Raw genomic sequence first — 20548 nt, 5'->3', positions numbered from 1 at the left:
CTAGAGTTTTTGTTCTATTCTCATCTATTAAAAATTTTCAGAAAAGTTTTTCATTTATCACGAACGTATCACTTTAAAGTGAAATAAATTGAAGAATAAAGTTTTGGCATAATGGATTAAGTTGCAAACATGCAAAATCCAACACACAACTTCAAGATAAACACTAGAACTTCAAGTAAGGAAGTGACAGGTGGTAAATGCACTCACAGCCCCGCGCAGCGTTAACCTGGCGGACGGCGCCTGGAACGCGGCAGGTAGTCTATACACGGCGAGGAAGTCTCGGGCGTGATCTGTTCCGACGTTTACGCAGCCACCACCTGTTCGGGGCGAATGGTTTCTGGAAGTTTCTGCTGTCACGAGAGTCCAGACTGTGGTATTACTGGTTGGCTATGTAGTGAAGAGGATTATCTTTGTGACTCCATCAGATGTAACATCAGCAGACACGAATATGATTTAAAAGTAAAACATCAAGGAGTTTATCTCGCGACTATGTATTTACATCGCGCGACGTTTACCACTAGACGAAGAACACATGATATACCCCTGAAATGGCTGGTGAAGTATGATAGAAATTACTCCATACACTTGCGCATCCTGCAGTATTGCCAGATTGTGCAGACGGCCGCATTTAGAATTCTGAGGTACGGAGGGTTATACTTGGCAGCTTGAGTGAACGACTCTACTGACTCTACGGCAGCCGCCCGGCTGCCGGGTTTTATGTCTGTACTGTTACCCACTCAAAATCCATTCCACCTTGGACGAGAATGTAACACGTGGCACTGTATAAGAATTTTAATAAAAACAACTTAAATGGGAATAAAATTTAACAATGTGTCATTTCTACAACATTTCCAATTTCTCTTAATTGTTATGGCCATAGACAGGGTCTTCTCTACCTTACTTTCATCACTTCTTGTCACTCTCCCCTAAATGTAAATTTGTTTCCATTCCAGTCAAATTATCGTGAGACCAGCGACATTATGGGGATTTCAAAGCGGGCAAGATAAAAAAAGAGAGCACCAGAAACTACAGCACACGTACATACATAAAATTTTCCAATACACGCGCTCCTAGCAGGAGCAGAATATCTGAAAAGATTTCCATTCTTTTTTTTGGAAATGGAAGTACGCCTATATACATTAGTCACTTTTTCCGGTACCCACACACCGACGATACAAGAATAGACGAAGGGATCACGCGAGGGTGGGCTGCGAGCTGCCACGTCGCCCTAAACCCTCTCGCCACGCCGCGCTGCGTTGAAGCTTTAGGAAAACGGCGCACACATGTTTAACTCGTATGCAGGTATCAATGTAATCGAGATTTTCCTTTTAGTTTATTATTATTCCACTTTATGCTGAACTATTTTCTTCCACGGTCGGTGAATTGCTGTTGTCAAGTATCAGAAGGACATAAACTTCTCTCACAATCTCAGATGGCATGGCTTTTTTCCCTGTGGGAAGAGGCTCATACATCGAGCTCACATGAAATCGTCGATGAGGGAGCCACTGAAGGGGACGAGTACGTTGGCAACGGTGTGCTGAACCCGGTAGCTCAGGGGTGCCCTTAACCTAGCGACGCGGTCGGTGGGTGAGCTGCAGTACAGTAGTCCCCCCCCCCCCCCCCCCCCCACCCCATGCCGGAGGAGCCGGTCCGGGGTTAGAGACGGGCCCCCAACCCATGTTTTCGCTTGTCTAAACATGGCTGACGAAGAGACAAGCGACTCGTGTGCGTCTGCGAGGGCCTCAATGCCTCCTGCTCCCGCACCATCAGGGGACATGGAGCAGATCCAGGAGTGTTAGCGACAGGCATATATGGATCACACGGTTACTGGAGTCCAATGTTAAAAATGGCAAGATTAGCCAAATTGCTATATTGGCACTGAAAAATGAACTCGCCACCTGGGCTATTGCTCACACCTGAAGAACCAGTGCAAATGAATGCAGTTAGTAGCACGAATGCCATTGCTATCCTAGAGCAGCCCTCGGTCTAACGCTTGGAAGTTGACCCCATAAGAATTTATCCCAATTTGGCACATTCTTTGCAGTTGTCTGGAGGATCTGGCTGTCCTGAAAACAGCATTGAGGGACATAGTGTGGTAGGACGTAAGTACGGACGTAAAGTCACCTTCTCGACCACGGAGGCTGTTGACAGAATACAGTTAAGAACCATGAATCTCCCCACCAACTTTGGTGCCCTGCGTGACCTCGTCAAAAAGGAATTTGGAAGAAGGAATTAAACATTTGATCTTGATGATATCTACAATCAGGCTGTCTTAGCAAACGGGAGGATAACATATGACTGGAGGAAGACCGTCCCTGATTCATACGTTCATACATATTTTCCATGACTGCTACGACTCAGTTGGGGCAGCTGAACGCACGTAAGAGTAGACTGGTCATGCAGGAGCTCCAGAGGGTGGTGGAGGAGATGAGTCTTGACGTACTCTGTCTACAAGCTTCATACTCTCCTGCGGGAAATATAGCTTTCACTGCGGTAGACTGTCAAATAATAAGCTTCCGCAATGATCCCGAGGCCACCATCATATTAAACATAGCCTTAAAAGTCACAGTGCATGCATATCTCTCACATGACCATTGTACTGTCTTTGAGCTCCAGACGCCCATGGGAGTCATACACCTAGTGAACATGTACTTTCAGTATTGTGACGATATAGAAGAGTAACTCGACCAACTTGTGCAAATAACCACGGCGCTGCAAGGTCGAAGGATAGTGGTGGTGGCAGACGTAAATGCGAAATCCGCCTGTGGCACAGTGGCACTCTGGATGTAAGAGGGAAAAAAATGAAGGAAACGATCATGTCTCCGCAGTATATCATAGCCAACAGAGCTGGAGATATCAAGAGTGTTTCGTGAAAACGTCACCTTCTTTCCATCAAAATATCCAATGTAAGTTCACGGAGCATACTATACTGGCGGGGGAGGTGAAGCTACTAACATACACATAACGTAAGTGTCAGCTAACGTTGCCGGCCACTTGCAAAACTGGATGGTCAGAGACCAGGTGACTACTAGTGATCGCAACTTAATTACCTTCACGCTTTCTGACATTATGCCACTGGGACATAGGTTGGGATGTTCAGCTCAACTACAACAGTCTGGGAGCGCCTAGCAAGAGAGTTTGACGTCCTGACAAGGCCAGATGGTGACGAAGTCAATAAGCATCCAGAAGAGCTAGTGGGACGCTTACTAGAGCAGTTAAGGCAGCCGTACCAACCAGGAGGAGGGCTGTGACTGCCTCTCCATGGTCCGCTGAACTAGGGCAGACGCATCAGTCTGCCAGGAGGCCGAGGAGGTACTACCAGTGAGTGTCGTCTGAAAAGAGAAACAGAGATGGCTGCAAACTTACAGGGACACCAAGGAAGAATTCCAAAGCGAACTAAAAAACGTCAGACTCCTAAACTGGGAAAAGTATGTCCAAACACAATTGGCTATTGACCCTTGGGGCACACCCTAAAAAATAACAGGGGAAAAGATACGGTCACCAATGATACTTTCAACTATTAAGGATGGGAACCGGATGACAGGGTCTTGGCAGGAAATTGCCGATCCCTGCTCCAGGACGACAAGGAAAAGGAGGATACTGAAGAACAAGGCTTAATTAGGTAGGTAAGAATATCCGAACAACAACATAGTGTATCTATTCTCCGAGAACGAGGTGGCGACGCACATTAAATCACTTAAAAGAGGTAAAGCCCCAGGACCAGACGGCATTGTAGCGGAGGTGGTGCAATACATCGCTCCTCAACTGGTAACACCTCTAACAAGAATATACAATAAGGGGTTGAGGCTCAGAATGTTTCCCTCAATCTAGAAAGAAGCCTACGTAGTAATTATCAAGAAAAGCAGGATAAAGATCCTAAGGAAGTCAAGTCCTACTGATCGAGCTGTGTGTTGGATCTGCTTGGGAAATTGTTGGAGTGGTTACTAGCTGACAGGCAGATGGCACACCGGGTGCTCTGTGGGATGAGCAATAGGCAATTCGGCTTCTGGCCAGGGCGATATGCCTCTGACGCAATCGCCATGGCGGCTGAGGCCTGCAGGTCATCCACACAGAAGTACTTACAAGGGAACCTCCCCATCGCACCCCCCTCAGATTTAGTTATAAGTTGACACAGTGGATAGGTCTTGAAAAACTGAACACAGATCAATTGAGAAAACAGGAAGAAGTTGTATAGAACTGTGAAAAAATAACCAAAAATACAAACTGAGTAGTTCATGGGAAGATAGGCTACATCAAGGACGCCGGAAACGCATGAGCGCCGTGGTCGCGTGGTAACGTGAGCAGCTGCGGAACGAAAGGTCCTTGGTTCAAATCTTCCATCGAGTGAAAAGTTTAATTTTTTATTTTCAGTTTATGTGACAAACTCTCATGTTTTCATCACTTTTTTGGGAGTGATTATCACATTCACAAGAAAACCTAAATCGGGCAAGGTAGAAGAATCTTTTTACCCATTCGCCAAGTGTACAAGTTAGGTGGGTCGACAACATATTCCTGTCATGTGACGCACATGCCGTCACCAGTGTCGTATAGAATATATCAGATGTGTTTTCCTGCGGAGGAATCGGTTGACCTATGACCTTGCGATCAAATGTTTTCGGTTCCCATTGGAGAGGCACATCCTTTCGTCTACTAATCGCACGGTTTTGCGATGCGGCCGCAAAACACAGGCACTAAATTTATTACAGTGAACAGAGACGTCAATGAACGAACGGACAGATAAACACTATGCAAAAATAAAGAAAGTAAAATATTCACTTGATGGGAAGACTTGAACCAAGCACCTCTTCTTCTGCAGCTCCTCACGCTACCACGAGACCACGGCGCTCGTGTGCAAATTGTCTCCATGATATTGCCTATGTCGCCCATGGGCTACTCAGTTTGTATATTTTGCTTATTTTTTCACAGTTCCACACAACTTCTTCCTGTTTTCTCAATTGATCTGTGTTCAGTTTATCAAGGCCTATCCACTGTGCCAACTTATAACTAAATCTGAGGGGGGTGCGATGGGGAGGTTCCCTTGTTAGTTGGCATCACGATAGATATCAGTGGCACCTTCGACAACCTGTGGTGGCCTTCGCTCTTCTGCCGCTTGTGGGAGGAAGAGTGCCAAGGGTCTCTTTATGGGTGTCTTAGGAGCAATTTTGTGGAAAGGGAGGTCTGGCTATCATCCCCTAGTGGGAGAGTGGGTAAGTGGATAACGAAGGAGTATCCACAGGTCTCTGTCCTGGGGTCACTCTTTCGGGACATCAATATGGAGCCTCTCCTAGACAACTTTGAGAGCAGCGCTGATGTGCTAGAGGTGATAGCCTACACTGACGACCACCTCCTGTTGGTTGGCAGCTGAAGCCGAGAGGAACTAGAACCCAACATCGGGAGAACTATGACCATATTGTCGCAATGGTGCTACAGGATCAAAGTTAAAATGGCGCCAAACTAGTCAATTTACTTGCTTGCTTTTAAAATGCCAATTGACCAGGAACCCAACCGTCAGGATTGAGGGCACACCAGTTATGCACCATCGAGAGGCACGATACCTGGGTGTTATTCTGGATGAGAGATGGAGCTTCGCCCAACACACTGAAGTGGCAACTCATAGGTCGCTAGAGGTCTTTAACAACCTTATAATGATTGGGCACAGGCGATTTCATCTTTCCCCACAACTCATCAAACACTATCCTTGCTTTCATCGAGGGCTACAGGTCTGGAGTCTGGGCTCACAGGGGTCGTTCCTGCTTTGGCCGTGAGGAGGGTGCAGCGCAACATGCTACTGCGATCGATTGGAGCCTACCGCACATCCCCAGGGGGAGCATTGCTGATTTTCATGAGGCTGTACCCCCTAGACGTTACAATCAGAGAGCAGGCTGCGTGCTATTGGGCAAAAAGGGGACAAGTTGAAAAGATGGAGGGCATTTTGGGGGTGCGAGTGGGGGACAAACCGTCGATCCGTCGATTAGAAGAAGGGGGAAGAATTATGGCAGTACTTCTGAGATAGGGACGAGACAGGCAGAAGAACCTACCAGTTACTTCCAAACATCAGGGAATGTCTTCAAATTAAACGTTTTCAACCTAGTAAGGGACTACTGCACTTCCTCATTGGGCGTTGTCCGTATCCGGCATATCTCTGCCGGTTTGGGAAAAGGGCAATTCCTTTGTGTGACTGTGGTGCCGGGATAGGTACACCGGACCACGTCGTCCACAAGTGCCCCTTGTTTGATGATGTTGCCACGGAATTAAGGAACCAACAACCCAAGACAGACATTTCACTTTATCAGGAATCCGGTCACCTTTAACATCATTGACAGACTTGCCAGCGAGGTATCCACCAACGTCCTGCATGTATACCGAAGGGAGAGAGAGAGAGAGTGGCGAGCAATGAATCAACATCCCACAGCCATCCCACATCGACGGCGCGCGGACTGGCCGACCGCCGTGACGATTGGAATCCGCCACGTCCTGGATTATGGGGATGGTGTGAACTTACCAAAATTAGACACTGCACACTGTTTATGACCCTAGTAGTTAGGATTCATTGGTAGAATATAGTTTTTCTGGATAATTTAGAAAGACCTGCAGCGATTTCCAGTTAAGGCCAGCCCAGTGTCAGGGGTACGCCCACTGGGATTAGCTCAGTGGGCACGGCCAAGAAAGAGGTTTGTATTTTGCTGGCACACTTTTAACGCTGCAGGACGTAGCTTGGTAGAGTAGTAGGTTGAATAGTAGGCTTTCCCATACAGTAGCTAGCTCTCCATCCTGTAGTTAATATTTAGTAGATAAAAGAATAGTAAATGCTGATTGGTAATCAGTACATTGTATGTACTTAGGACCCACTAATGTTTTAGTTGGTGGGTTATTATGTATAATAATTGTTTTTGTGAATAAAGATTTTTAAAAAAGGCTCACACAGCCTTAGACCCCAAATCTGTGGTACGGAGAAACCCCCTATATTGTCATTTTAAACCATAACTGTATTAAGTTTTCTTTGCTATTCTGGAAGGTTATAACATAACCTTTCAGTTTTCAGTTTCTGTCTCCTCTCAGTTCACTTATCATTACATTTTTTTCCTTGTTGATAGCTCTAATTCTGAAGAAAATGCGTGCCCTTGTGAAACATTCCAGGAAAGATCAGAGAAAAGGTAACGCCTTATATGATAGGCAACGTAATTTCGCATACTATGGAATATCTTAAAGTGACCAGTTAGTATGCTGTCCCTCCATAAACAGTTGTTGATACAGAAAGAGTCCTGAATCACTTTTTGAACATATTTTAATTTCCGTAACTCAGTGCTATATCCTGTATTCTTTTGTCTGAAGATCCTTTGTTTCTATTTTCATAATTTCTATTTACTTGCGCAGGCACGCATTGACAGTCACATAGCAGTGGGTTTTCGTCGTTAACGTTTTGTCTAGTAGCAATTTCTTCCATAGTCGTTAATTTACTTCTATTTTCCTGGAAAATATTTTCTAATTCCTTGCGATAGCTCCATTTTCGTGCCCGAATATTTCTCTCATTATTAGGCTCATTACTACGGCCTGAATCAGCAGTGGATGGATTTAGAATTGGAACAGCATCACTCTACCTGCATTTAGAACGAGTAGTCAACAGTTCTTTTCAAATCTCTTCCGTAATCGCAACCCACAAGAGCATTTTCAACTGGAAGCGAATCTGCAAGTCTCAAACACTTGTCTGTTTTCTTTTTGTCTCACCGCTTCTAGGGCTCGTAGCAAATCATTATTTTTCACTTAAGAACTTTCTCTAAAAATCCCTCAACATGCCGATAATTACGCCGTAACTCTGTATTCAATCACCAGTCAGTAATAAAAATTCACATTGACGCAAGCAACCTTGTTTTCGCTCGGAAACGCAATTACAACATAGTGGCAGTCCCGGGCTGCTAGGCGCTGTCCGGGCTCGCTACTGTGGACACCCCTCGTGATCCCTGCCGTGCCTTCTAGTATCCACGCACACACCCTACTGACAGCGAAATCTTGAAAGGTCATTTTTATTCGCCATTTCACCTACATATTACCCAAGACATTTTGGCAACTTCGGAACCCTTGAAAAGAACACGAAGCTGTGGGAATATCAGCACCTACTTTGTTGCCACATCTACCCACCATTTCCTTTCAATTCATAAATGAAACCTGAGTCTGACCCACACATTTGGTTAAAAATAATCTCATTTACTCCTACTAATAAGATTATAGCAACAATGTAACAGTCGAGCCCCTGAATGGAATTTAGTATTAACTTACACATTTCTAGAAAACTTGTGAACAGACATAAATGAAAAATTCTGCACTAAATGTTGATGCTTCTGCAGCTCGTTCCGAATTTTCTGCCTGAATGTTCAGCAGAGTTAAATTGTCAACTTCAAAGCCATTCGTGAACCATACTGACAGACCTATTTAGTGTCCCTTTTTAATGTCTTTCAGAAGTCTTTATTCTCATTTTTTAATCAAAATTAAATGCGCTGCCGAATCACTTGTAAAAACAGTACTGCAGTGTCAAATATCTACAGCCGACTTGATCCGTCTACATGTCACCATACCAAGTCATGGTTCATACATAGGGAAGGGAGGGCTCTAGAGGCGCTGTGCATCCAGCTTCCCAAGCCAGACAACCCCGACAGAAAATCAAGCAAGAGGCGGCAGCCCCATCACGTGCGCAGGTTGTGTGTCTTTGGCAATGTGGAATGTTAGACGACTAACCAACACAGAAAACGAGTTAAACTAAGTACGCAAGGAGAGGGAAGTATACACTGTAACAGAAACTAGGAAAAACCAAGAGAAACAAAAGATGTGACGGACTACACGATAGCTTACAGTGGGTTCCCACAAAGAAAACGAGCTAGTGCTGGAGTGTCAATTTCAGTCAATGATAAATGGAGAGGGCAGGTTCGTCAATTCAACCTTATGAATAATGACCCATTTCAAATTCCAAGAGATTATCTAAAAGCTGTCTACAGCCCAGAGGAGGAAAGGATGATCCTCAGAAAGTGAATAAAAATCAACACGACAGACCGTGTTGTCATCGCTGGTGATTGTAATGCAGAGCTGGAAATCTACCTACACCAGTAATATCAGGCTTATTTGGAGGAAAGATCCTTGATAATAATGGAAATGAACTACGCACAGTTGTCTCCAACAATTTTAAAATTACTACCACATTTTGCAGACAAAGACAGTAACAAGTTTACGTGGAGTGCACGAAGATTAATGTCTGTGATTGAGTACACACTGATTAATGATAAAATGAATAATCTGATGTAAGATATATTTGTTTGTAGAGGACGAGACATAGGTAGTGACCACTTCCCTCTACGCAGTAAGATAAGGCTACTGCCAAAATGAAAGGAGACAAACTCCTAAAGAAACCACACCACGAGTTGTTCAAAATATATCTTCTGTCGGAATACAGTATTAGGAAACTTCATCAGTACTGACTCCAAGGAAAGCTTGTTTTATTACCAGTCAATAAAGACATCAATATAGAATTGAATATCAAAACCGGCATAATTGAAGCCCTACAAGCACTTGGTAGAAGGAAGAAAACAGATGGGGAAAATACTCAATTTGGAACACAGAAATTAAAGAAGTGATTAAAGAACAATACGTAGCTTGTCGAAGTTTCTACAGATGAAAACGTCAGAAAGTTTGCAGACGTACGGAATAAAGCGGAATGCTGCCCAACAATTACTGTGCAAATCTCACCAACAGCCTACTACATTCATAAGCGTCTTAGAACACGATGTACATGGCAGACAGCAATGTGCATACGAGGTCATGAAAGCGCTCAACAAGAAAGAAAAAGACGCTGCCTTACTAAACATTATAAGCAATGGATAAATTACACTGAATGCTGAAAATGACACTCGAGAAAGTATGAACAATGAATCAGTAGCGCAATTACTACGGACGAACTACAATACGCTTTGAAAGGCATGAAATACAGGAAAAAAAAGAATAGATGGAATACATGCAGAGCTAATTAAATATGGAGGGTTACCACTAAATAAGACTTTACAATTAACAAATGAATGTTGGTCGAAATGTAAGATCCCCAGACCATTGGTACATAGCAGAAGTGATCTCTCTCCAGGAAAGGGAAACACAGTGATTGTAGGAGCTATCGCGGCGTAAGTCTTCCAAACACTGGCTACATACTATATAGATAGAACAATAATGACATGCAGAATATTACAGAAACTATTATTTCTGAGGAACATAATGGTTTTAGGTCGTTTATGCACAGTCATTGTGGTTGTAATTAAAAACATGATAGGAAAAAGACAGAGTTTAATGTACAAACCCATATGGCCTTACCGATCTTCACAAGGCTTTTGGACGCGTGAGCCGTGAGAGCCTATGGAAGATTATGTCCAAATATTGATATACGTACTACCTAACTGAGGTAGTGAAAAGTCTTTACAATAGCACATGCAATGCAGTAAACACAGGTAGGAATCGATTAGATGAAATAATTATTAACCAACGGGTTAGATAAGGATGTGGACTGTCACCTATCCTTTTTAATGCTACAATGACATTACCTCAAATGCAAATGTAAAGTAAACAAAGGAATTAACATAACGAATGAGCAATATCTGAATGTATTTCAGACTGACCTCCAAAGATCAGTGTACCAGCTAACAAAGATCAATATATCAGCAGAACGGAAGTACATCTTTAGAATTTCTAGTAACAAAACAAAAATAATGGCATTCTGAGGAAAATCTCCAGTCAGGTCAAAAATTGTTTTGGATAATTGAGTTTTAGAACAAGTGTCTCAACTCTTATTTAGGATCCGCTGGAAGTTTTGATTTGGACCCTGATATTGAAAATTAAATACAGAAATTTCAAGCTCTCTGTGGCACCGCTAGCAGAACACTGGCTTATAAAGCACAAAAACAAACAGTCGTGATATTCTATAAAGTAACGGCTGTTCCGGTGTTATCTTACACAATCGAAAGTTTGTTTACCACAAGAAAATAAAATTCAAACAGAAGAAATGGGGTTCCTGAGAAAGACAAAGAGCTGCACAAGAAGATATGATTGAAAACGAAGAATTAGAAGAGAAATATTTCCATCATGAATGAAAAAGTTAAAAGAAATATCGTGAAGATTGGGAGCAAACACCTCATGATAATTCCAGGTCACAGAATTCCTCATACGATTGAGGACTACAAGCAGAAATGGGAGATATTGGAAGGCCTGGATAAAGATGGGTATGAGTTTGTTTCAAAGGTCGTAACAGGCAACAGCCTCATCCTTTAAAGGACGATGATAGTGTGTGTAGGTGGCTTGTGGGATTTGTTTGCTTAAAACAGCTCGAATACGTCCATAAAAATCACTCGTAGGTGCAGCTCCGTCATGTGATTGTGCAACAGAAATTTAAATTACGGTTGGTAGTTTTTTCTTAATGTAGACTACCAAGTTTTTACAGGTTCGAAGACTAGGGACGTTTCGTATACGTTACCACCCAAATAGCACCGAATGACTATATTTTCTCAGTTTTCGAAAACCCTTTTGACTCTTCAAACATTAGAACAAAATACTGGGCTTCTTTCACTTCATGTGAGGCATTCCACCATATTGCTAAGGTTATAAGGATATTATTTGGTTTACCGTGAGGTGTTCATTTTTCCCGTTTAGGTTCACGTTTTTCCTAAGACAGATCCTTCCTTCAAAGTTCCAATGAAGGGAAAAAATTTCTGATTTGCACTATCTTTCTACTCACTATGAACTCTTCGTACAAGTCCCTTGAGAGCTGTGTATCGAAGTAAATCGGCAGTCTCTTCCATCCCCCCTCCGTTTTCTTGAACGTCTAGAACGTATCTTTGATCCACTAGAGCAGCAACCGTTACATTCCCTCCAACCTATTACTTGCAATTTATAGAACACGAGAGCGTATAATCCCTGAACTACAATTGCAAACCTTGTGCTTAAAGTAACAGGATGTAAACATGTACCAGTATAGTTTTAATGTTCATTGCACAGCACTGTTTACGGGATTACCAATAGGTTGCGATCCCACATGTCTGCTTTGACTCATGATATGAAAATACCGGCCATCTGGGTTTCAAGCATAAAGAATATGTCCCTCATAGTGCCACTCATTGCATCCGCGAACAAACTTAACATGCGTAATAATCACTACTAAAAACTCAAATTAACGGGCCAACCACGAGAAGTAGAAATTCTTGCCAAACACTAACAAGAAAACAACCTTAAATTAATGGAAAGAATCGTTCGTTATTGGTCGAAACAGCTGCTGGAAACTTATCACAGACAACTTCTCCCACTGCAGGAAGCAATGACCTACTCGTAAATTTCCTTATCACAGACAACGAAATTTATATGAATTACCTGTCCTCTTCCTGACAATTCTGAAAACGTATTATGCAACGTTTGGTGGGTTTCTAAACTTATCTTCTCACACCCTTCACCCAGAGATTTTCGAGTTGGATGGATACGAAATATGAAATCAGATGACTGAAGGAAATCCTCTAATGCGAAAGTAAACAGCGCAGCCACTGCAGATTAAAAAATCAACCATGTATAGAGTCGAAACAGGCAAAATAATAATGTAAAAAGTCTGTTTTTGATGTTATTGTAAAACAAATAATCGCAATGAGCATGCTATTATACAAATTGTATCAGAGGGAAGTTTTAATGAGAGAGATATATATAAATATAGGGGACTTTCATTTCACATGCATAACATGTTAATAAGAACATCAAATAAAATATGATCACCGTCATTTTCTTAAAACTTAACATCCCAGCAAAATACAATTTACAAAAAATATCAGAGTTCACTTACCATGGCTGTTATCTTGATGGCACTCTCCTCCCAAAGCAAAAACACTCTCCTCAGCACCACTCTCACCCTCGTCAGCACCACTCTCACCCTCGTCAGCACCACTCTCACCCTCGTCAGCACCACTCTCACCCTCGTCAGCACCACTCTCACCCTCGTCAGCACCACTCTCACCCTCGTCAGCACCACTCTCACCCTCGTCAGCACCACTCTCACCCTCGTCAGCACCACTCTCACCCTCGTCAGCACCACTCTCACCCTCGTCAGCACCACTCTCACCCTCGTCAGCACCACTCTCACCCTCGTCAGCACCACTCTCACCCTCGTCAGCACCACTCTCACCCTCGTCAGCACCACTCTCACCCTCGTCAGCACCACTCTCACCCTCGTCAGCACCACTCTCACCCTCGTCAGCACCACTCTCACCCTCGTCAGCACCACTCTCACCCTCGTCAGCACCACTCTCACCCTCGTCAGCACCACTCTCACCCTCGTCAGCACCACTCTCACCCTCGTCAGCACCACTCTCACCCTCGTCAGCACCACTCTCACCCTCGTCAGCACCACTCTCACCCTCGTCAGCACCACTCTCACCCTCGTCAGCACCACTCTCACCCTCGTCAGCACCACTCTCACCCTCGTCAGCACCACTCTCACCCTCGTCAGCACCACTCTCACCCTCGTCAGCACCACTCTCACCCTCGTCAGCACCACTCTCACCCTCGTCAGCACCACTCTCACCCTCGTCAGCACCACTCTCACCCTCGTCAGCACCACTCTCACCCTCGTCAGCACCACTCTCACTCTCCTCAGCACCACTCTCACTCCCCTCGAAACAAAACAACTCCCCTCGAAACAAAACAACTCCCCTCGAAACAAAACAACTCCCCTCGAAACAAAACAACTCCCCTCGAAACAAAACAACTCCCCTCGAAACAAAACAACTCCCCTCGAAACAAAACAACTCCCCTCGAAACAAAACAACTCCCCTCGAAACAAAACAACTCCCCTCGAAACAAAACAACTCTCCTCCCAAAGCAACAACAAAACTCCACTCCAAACAGCAACAACAACAAAACAACTCCTGCCAACTCCGTGCTCAATACTCGATGTGATCAAATCTAACCACGTAAGACGAATAACCCTCAGCTGTTCGTATCATCCGTTGCAGCCGTCAGGCAGGTCACATGACTCGATAGCAGCGCCTCTCGTGGCACCCCACCAACCGTCCGTCTGGCAAATTGGCTGTGTGTCGGCGTTTTGACTGACCGACCGACGAATTTTTATTGTCGGGTTGTCGGGCGCGTCCGACCAGTCGACAACTGACCCAAGAAATTGTGTCGTGTGTATCGCGATCGTGACAAACGCATGACTAAAACACCAGTTCTGACACAGCTCTCAGAATTAAATACTGTTGTAATATACATTTCTACGTCCGAGGCGGACGAAACTTTAAGGACAGAGTTTTTAGAGAAATTCAAAGGCTGTACATCTTTTCGCGACACATAGTGTGAGGAGTATAACAATAGAGGTGCAAGAAATGAAGCACTTATTTCATTTTTTAACGAATCCATAATGGTTTCTCTATGTGCAACACGAGATTAAGTCTGTTGATCTTCTTTATTTATGTTTTTAGATTTTAATTTCCCTGTAGACCAAATGTGGCATCTTTAATTTTTATTTATTTATTTATTGCAATTCTAACGCTGAGCGAGTTGTTGCAGTGGTTAGCACACTGGACTCGCATTCGGAAGGACGACGGTTCAATCCCGCGTCCGGCCATCCTGATTTAGGTTTTCCGTGATTTCCCTAAATCGCTCCAGGCATATTCCGGGATGGTTCCTTTGAAAGGGCACGGCCGACTTCGGCCGACTTCCTTCCCCGTCCTTCCTTAATCCGATGAGATCGATGACCTCGCTGTTTGGTCTCTTCCCTCAAACAACCCAACCGTACAATTCTAACAGTCGCTAAATGTTTCATTTCTTACGTATCCATTGTATTTACTAGATGATGCGCGCCACCGTCATGTGTAGTCTTTCTTGTTCAAATATGATATGAGTTTCTGAAATTTGCAGATCATCTTTTGTATAGCATCCGTAAATAAATTAATAACGTTTTGTTTTATTTATTTTATCATGATTTATTACCTCTGTCAACTATAGATCACGTTGCACGTTTCAGGAATAATTTTAGGTAATAATTGCAGCGGTATGACAGTACTGAATCTTAGGTCTGCCGCCAGTGACGAGAAATCGTAATGCAACTAACAGTCTCTCCTCGGAGTTTAGCACCTCTCTCAGGACTGCATTATTTCTCCTTTAAGTCCAGCAGCCCCGAAATGCATGATTCACCCCTTCTTAAATAATCAGGAAAATTATAAGCTCCCAGCCTGAACATGGGTGAATTTCTTCCCTTGCGTTGGCCACTTCTTTGCCCACAGCTTTCTCTCTGTTTTTTCCCTTCTCATCTTTAAAACAGCCAAAGCAAACCGCGTTATTATTTTTCTGAAAAACCAGGCGAGATCTCGTAGAACAAAAACGGAATTAACTGAAGATAAAACAAACAACAGGGCGGCACTATAATCGCCGAGTACAGTCGGTTCGGACGTGTGTAGGCTGCGACCAATTTGGTCATTCTGTCATCCGATAAATTTGTGTGTGTGTAGGAGCCTTGTATACGCAAATACTGTTCATTGAGACCTTAAACCGATGACAAATCCGTATTTTCTGCTTCTCGACGCTGAGCTGCCTCTGTTTCCTTTGCCTGGTCTTTGATGATAGCCAGCGCAGCTGGATAGATGTTTTCGCTCTGGCGCAAATTTTAATTACTTCCGGATGAAAAATGGACAATTGTTCCCAAAGTATGGAGCACAGGTTCTTAGTGACACCAATTTCCGTGGAGAAATTGTGGTTCCATAGATCTGGACAAAAAAAATTTCGTAGCTGGGAGGTGGAGGTTAGAGTTTAACGTGCTGTCGACAGCGAAGCCATTAGAAACGGAGCACAAGCTCGGACTGTTGAAGGGTGGACTAGGAAGTCGGCCGTGCCCTTTCACAGGAACCATCCCGACATTTGCAGTAAGAAATTTAGGGAAATCACGGAAATCCCATACCTAAATGACCGGACGCAGGTTTGCACTGTAAACCTGCCGAATGCTAGTCCAGTGTGCTAACCACTGCGTTACCTCACTCGATAATTTCATAGTAGTTTGAAGGAGCGATTCTGAGGTTACAAGCAAACCTCCGCGAGAAATCGTGGTCAGCCACTCAACCGAACTTTCCTCAAGCATTGCCAGTAACTCCCCTTAGTGTGTCGCCAGTGATCTGTCGTAATGTTGCTTCGGTATGCTACATATAGTATTGAAATCTTTCAACGCTGAAGTCGGAAGCCTGTTATGAGACATCGGAATCTGCTATTGCGAAATTTATATTTTCGAGCTCTTTCTCTCATTCAGTTACTATCAGTGTCTCACTGTCAGTAAAGGACCCTACCCTACACATGCGCCGGTTTACCGACCGACCGATAAATTGTGCGCGTGTAGCTTGTTGACCGACCGACCGACTAACAGTACGCCTGTAGGCTTGTTGGTCTGAAGAGAGATTTTTCTTTGCGGTGGGTTGGTTGGCTAAGACTAGCAGACAGCCGCACCTGCCTGCCCGCGACCCCATTCGCCGTGCAAATCGTGTAGTCTGTCGTGCAAGCCGCCCCACAACAGTTCCTTTTCAGTCACCACGCGCGGGGTTCAGTGCACTCCGAATGTGGCTAACACTGCAGTGTGCGAGGCAGACGAAATTTGTATGAGAGAGTTCCTGGAAAGTTTTCGAGTCTTCAGACGTCTGTGGGACATGCCGTGCGAGCAGTATAGCAATAGAGGGTAAGAAGTGAAGTGCTTCTTTCATTTTTAACGAATCTATAGTAGTTTCATGTGGCAAACAGAGAAATTAAAATGCACATTTTTGTGAATAACTGTTAATCATCTGTCTGTTTCTCGATTTTATTTCCTATACTCATCGGAAAGGAAGTCTGATAATCTTAAATACAGACAGATTGGATTTTTATTTAATTTCCGATACGTAGCGAAAATAAAAACTAAAAGCCGAATTACAGACACATTTGGTTCATTATTAGAAGTGTTACAAAAATTCAACCTATCGTCACCCCTCCTGCTATGAAGAGCAAAGTGAAGAGCTTTTCTCAAGTTCTAACAACTGTTAAGTGCTTCATTTCTTATGAGTATGTTGCTGAATTTATTACATAATACGCGCCGCCGCCATTTGCAGTCGTCCTTCTAATCTGAAATGAATTTCTTGAACTTACAGGGGATATTATTACATTCGAACATAAATTCATAAAGTTTACATAAATATATTTTAATTATCGTTTCGCTTCTGCTTTATCACGAGTATTTCCTCAAGCAACTATTAATCACCTTGCAGATTTCATGAATCCTTTTAGATAATTTTGGGGATTAATTGCGCTGAGTTCCGCCAGTGGCTAGAAATCGTATTAGCTATCGTATGACGACGTTCAGGAGCTCCGAGAAGCATTTTACATTCATTCTTAAATAATTCCGAAAATCCTCGGGTCTCAGCTCCGTAAGTAACAAAGCATTTGGTCCATTGCAATAGCCATTTCTTTACCCACAGCTTTATCACGGCTTTTTCTGGCCTTGTTAGTTCGAACAGCCAAGCCAAATCCCAATTATTTACTTGTGGAATACTAAGCGGTATCGCGTAGAACAGAACGTCATAACCAGCTCTAGGAGCAGGGGGGCGCTGAAATCATGTAGTCGGTCGGGACGTGTGTTGTGTAGACTGTTACGAAATTTGTCGGTCGGTCAATAAACTGTGTGTAGTAGAGCGGTTGATGTTGGGGCGGGCTAGTTTTGCATGACGGAGTAATAGAGCACAAAATGAGAGGTGTGCTGAGCACAGCCTACCTAGACAGCCTGCCCGCACCAGTGGCCGAGCGTAGAGGCCATGGCCAAGTCATACGTAATGTTAGACTCCAAAAACGTCAAACGTACCTTCACCCCTGCGCAACTACATCCACCACAGGATTCTCATTCGTGATGTATTTGTAATCATGCAGAGTGAGGAAGTATTTGCAGTAACAAGTAAAACTGAAACCAATGCGTAAACGTAGAGGAAGCGGGATAGTCCAAAAAGCGAAGTAAGGAATAAATATTTGTTGTAAACTGAAACAAATTCTACAGCATGTCACGCGTAAACTGATCGTTTGTGTTTCCAGTTGCGAACACTCATTTAAAGAAATACAGTTGTATGAAATCCCCCACTATCTCCTTCAGGAATTTAGGTTGTAATAAAAAACAGCGAAGTTTGTTGCAATGTGTGCTAAAAAGGTGACACGTTTTAGAGGTGAGAGGCGTTTCTGATGACAGTTCCAAAGAAATAGGCTAAGAATTAATTCATCTAGGTGCAAATTATCGAGAAGTCGGCGTTTCAGATGTTACGTCAAATATTTCTACTGTAAGTATGCATGTCAAAGAAGAGGCTTCTTGCAGTCCGAAACCGTATTATAATCTTCTGTTATAAAATTATTAATACAAAATTCTCTACGACGGTTGATATATGTGGACTGATTCGTATAAAAGGCGCATTATTCGACACAGCACATAAGCACATATTGGTCTCTTGTGAATAACATTCGATTTATAACCGAATTCCCAGACGTTAAGCTGACAGGAGTAAATACAGGGTGTATACGAGGATGAGAAAAAAAATTCCAGGATTTCTCGGTGAAAATTAGACTTTCTCCTGGGTGAAAATACACTTTTTCCTTGTTAAGTGACAGGGTACTTTTCCTCGAACCTGTAAAATTTATCAATCCTTTGAATGGTTATGGCTTTATACACCAGCGTAGTACTTCTCGGCCCTTTAGAAAGCCACATTCAGTAAAAAAAATACATGAATTTGGAAACGTGTACGCTACATATTTTCGTATTACGGAAGTGTACATTTAAATTCCACCAAACGCCGCATGTCACTTTCTGAAGCATTGAAATAAAGATTACAATGCGCTTTTGTAACCAGTCATAGCTCATGTCACGTGATCTCGCCAGGCGATGACAGCGGATATTCGAGCATATGACACGTGATAGCAATACCACTGTTCAGTAGTGGGTTCACAGATAGGAAACGTTAATAATGGTTCAAATTAATATACATCTTGTTACTACAAAAAAAGCAAAGTTTTCACATATAATCTTGGTCTCTAAGATTAATAAGCTGCAAGAGAAGCTAAGCTTTCACATACCATATTGATTTTTGCGCGTTACACTTACACACTTCCCACAAAGGACATGACTGATCTTCTGAGCTCGAAATTTTTCTAAATGTTCGTACCAGACTTGATTTTTAAATGAGTCAAACGCTCTGTGATTTAAGGAGTTCATCGTAAATTCTCGCACATAGTACAACTTAAAAGGTAATTTACTTTGAAAGTAACGATTTTCAAGCAACCATTCGCAATATTTTCCCGCGACCTGTTATAAATAGGTTCGCCTCAGTAGTTGCCAGAGCGCCAGATAACAGGCGTCACCGCGCTTGCGCAGCTACTAGGATTCTGGAAGCTCGTATGTTCGTAGGTGTAAGACATTAAACGATCTTACATTGTCATAAAAGAAAAAGACATCAGAGTATACTCAAAGTGCATCGGAATTTCGTGAACCACACTAAAACGCGTAATTCGGCTTGATGTGGACATTCCTATGTCCAGATTCGGATGTAAATTTTCTTGGAGTACCAGTAATGTATTATTTCATCTTTGGTTCTTCATTATGACATAATTTCATACGTGCTAGAAGATGAAAACATGCACTTTCGAAATGCAGCAAACCGTTGAAACCAGCCAGTAGTGTGGAATTAAACACTTCGTTTCAAATAAATTGACTGCCTCAGTGGAAAAGATTAATGAAAGCCAAATCTCTTCGACAAATATAACTTCATTGTTCTGTAAGGCTATTAATGCTTGACTGTCAGAAAGATGGAAATAAAATAAAATCTGAAACTAATAACATAATTTAGCCTTCCGTACTCCTGTCAATGTATTTTAATTCACTTGATAGCTCTCAGCCACAGAAATCCATTTTGTTTTCACTTGACGTGAGAGCAATAAACGAAGAGAAAACAGCAAAATCACTGAACGTAAACGTCGGTCGTGTGAAGATTATCACCTTTCCCACTATAACTGAGACTGCTTTGCGCATCAGAAAAAAACTCGCAATCAATATTGGATGGGATAATTTGTAACCGGGAGAACAAGAACTCTTCAGAAAATTTGCATTATTTATTGCCTATAGCTAATAACTCGTTTTTTTGTGTGATATAAAATTAAATATAGGATACATGAAACCAGTAGAAGAGACAAGCAAGACAGTACATTTCGTCAGACATTAAACCTAGCATTTTTACTCTCTAACTTTGTTACAGATTTACATGACGTGCTTTCCTTTCTGGGAAAGAATCTATTACCTCATCAAAGATCGTCAAATGTTTTGCTACATGAAAAAAGAAATTATTTGGCTAATACTGAAAAAGCCGTTAGTACATACAATACCCAAGACTTGGTGATTTCTCAATCTGATAACGTGTTTTTGTCACTGTCTGCTAGATAAAACAAAATAAGCCTGTCTAATATTGTAGCTATCTTAACAAACACCAAATAAACGAGACAGTTTTGGCACAAA

At 42.9% G+C, this 20548-nt stretch overlaps 1 protein-coding gene across 1 annotated transcript in view; it reads right to left on the bottom strand.

The window, feature by feature from the left end:
- Nucleotides 1-12836: 12836 nt before the first annotated feature.
- The window catches only part of LOC124595914 (collagen alpha-1(I) chain-like), a 63551-nt gene continuing 55839 nt past the window's right edge, over nucleotides 12837-20548 (bottom strand). Inside the window, exon 4 of the mRNA XM_047134861.1 lies at nucleotides 12837-13670. Coding sequence (XP_046990817.1) covers nucleotides 12837-13670 — 834 coding nt within the window. The remainder of the gene's footprint in view (nucleotides 13671-20548) is intronic.

Source organism: Schistocerca americana, chromosome 1, assembly GCF_021461395.2.
Source record: "Schistocerca americana isolate TAMUIC-IGC-003095 chromosome 1, iqSchAmer2.1, whole genome shotgun sequence".
In the NCBI taxonomy this organism is placed as follows: Eukaryota; Metazoa; Arthropoda; class Insecta; order Orthoptera; family Acrididae; genus Schistocerca; species Schistocerca americana.
This window is presented reverse-complemented; position numbering and strand designations above follow the sequence as displayed.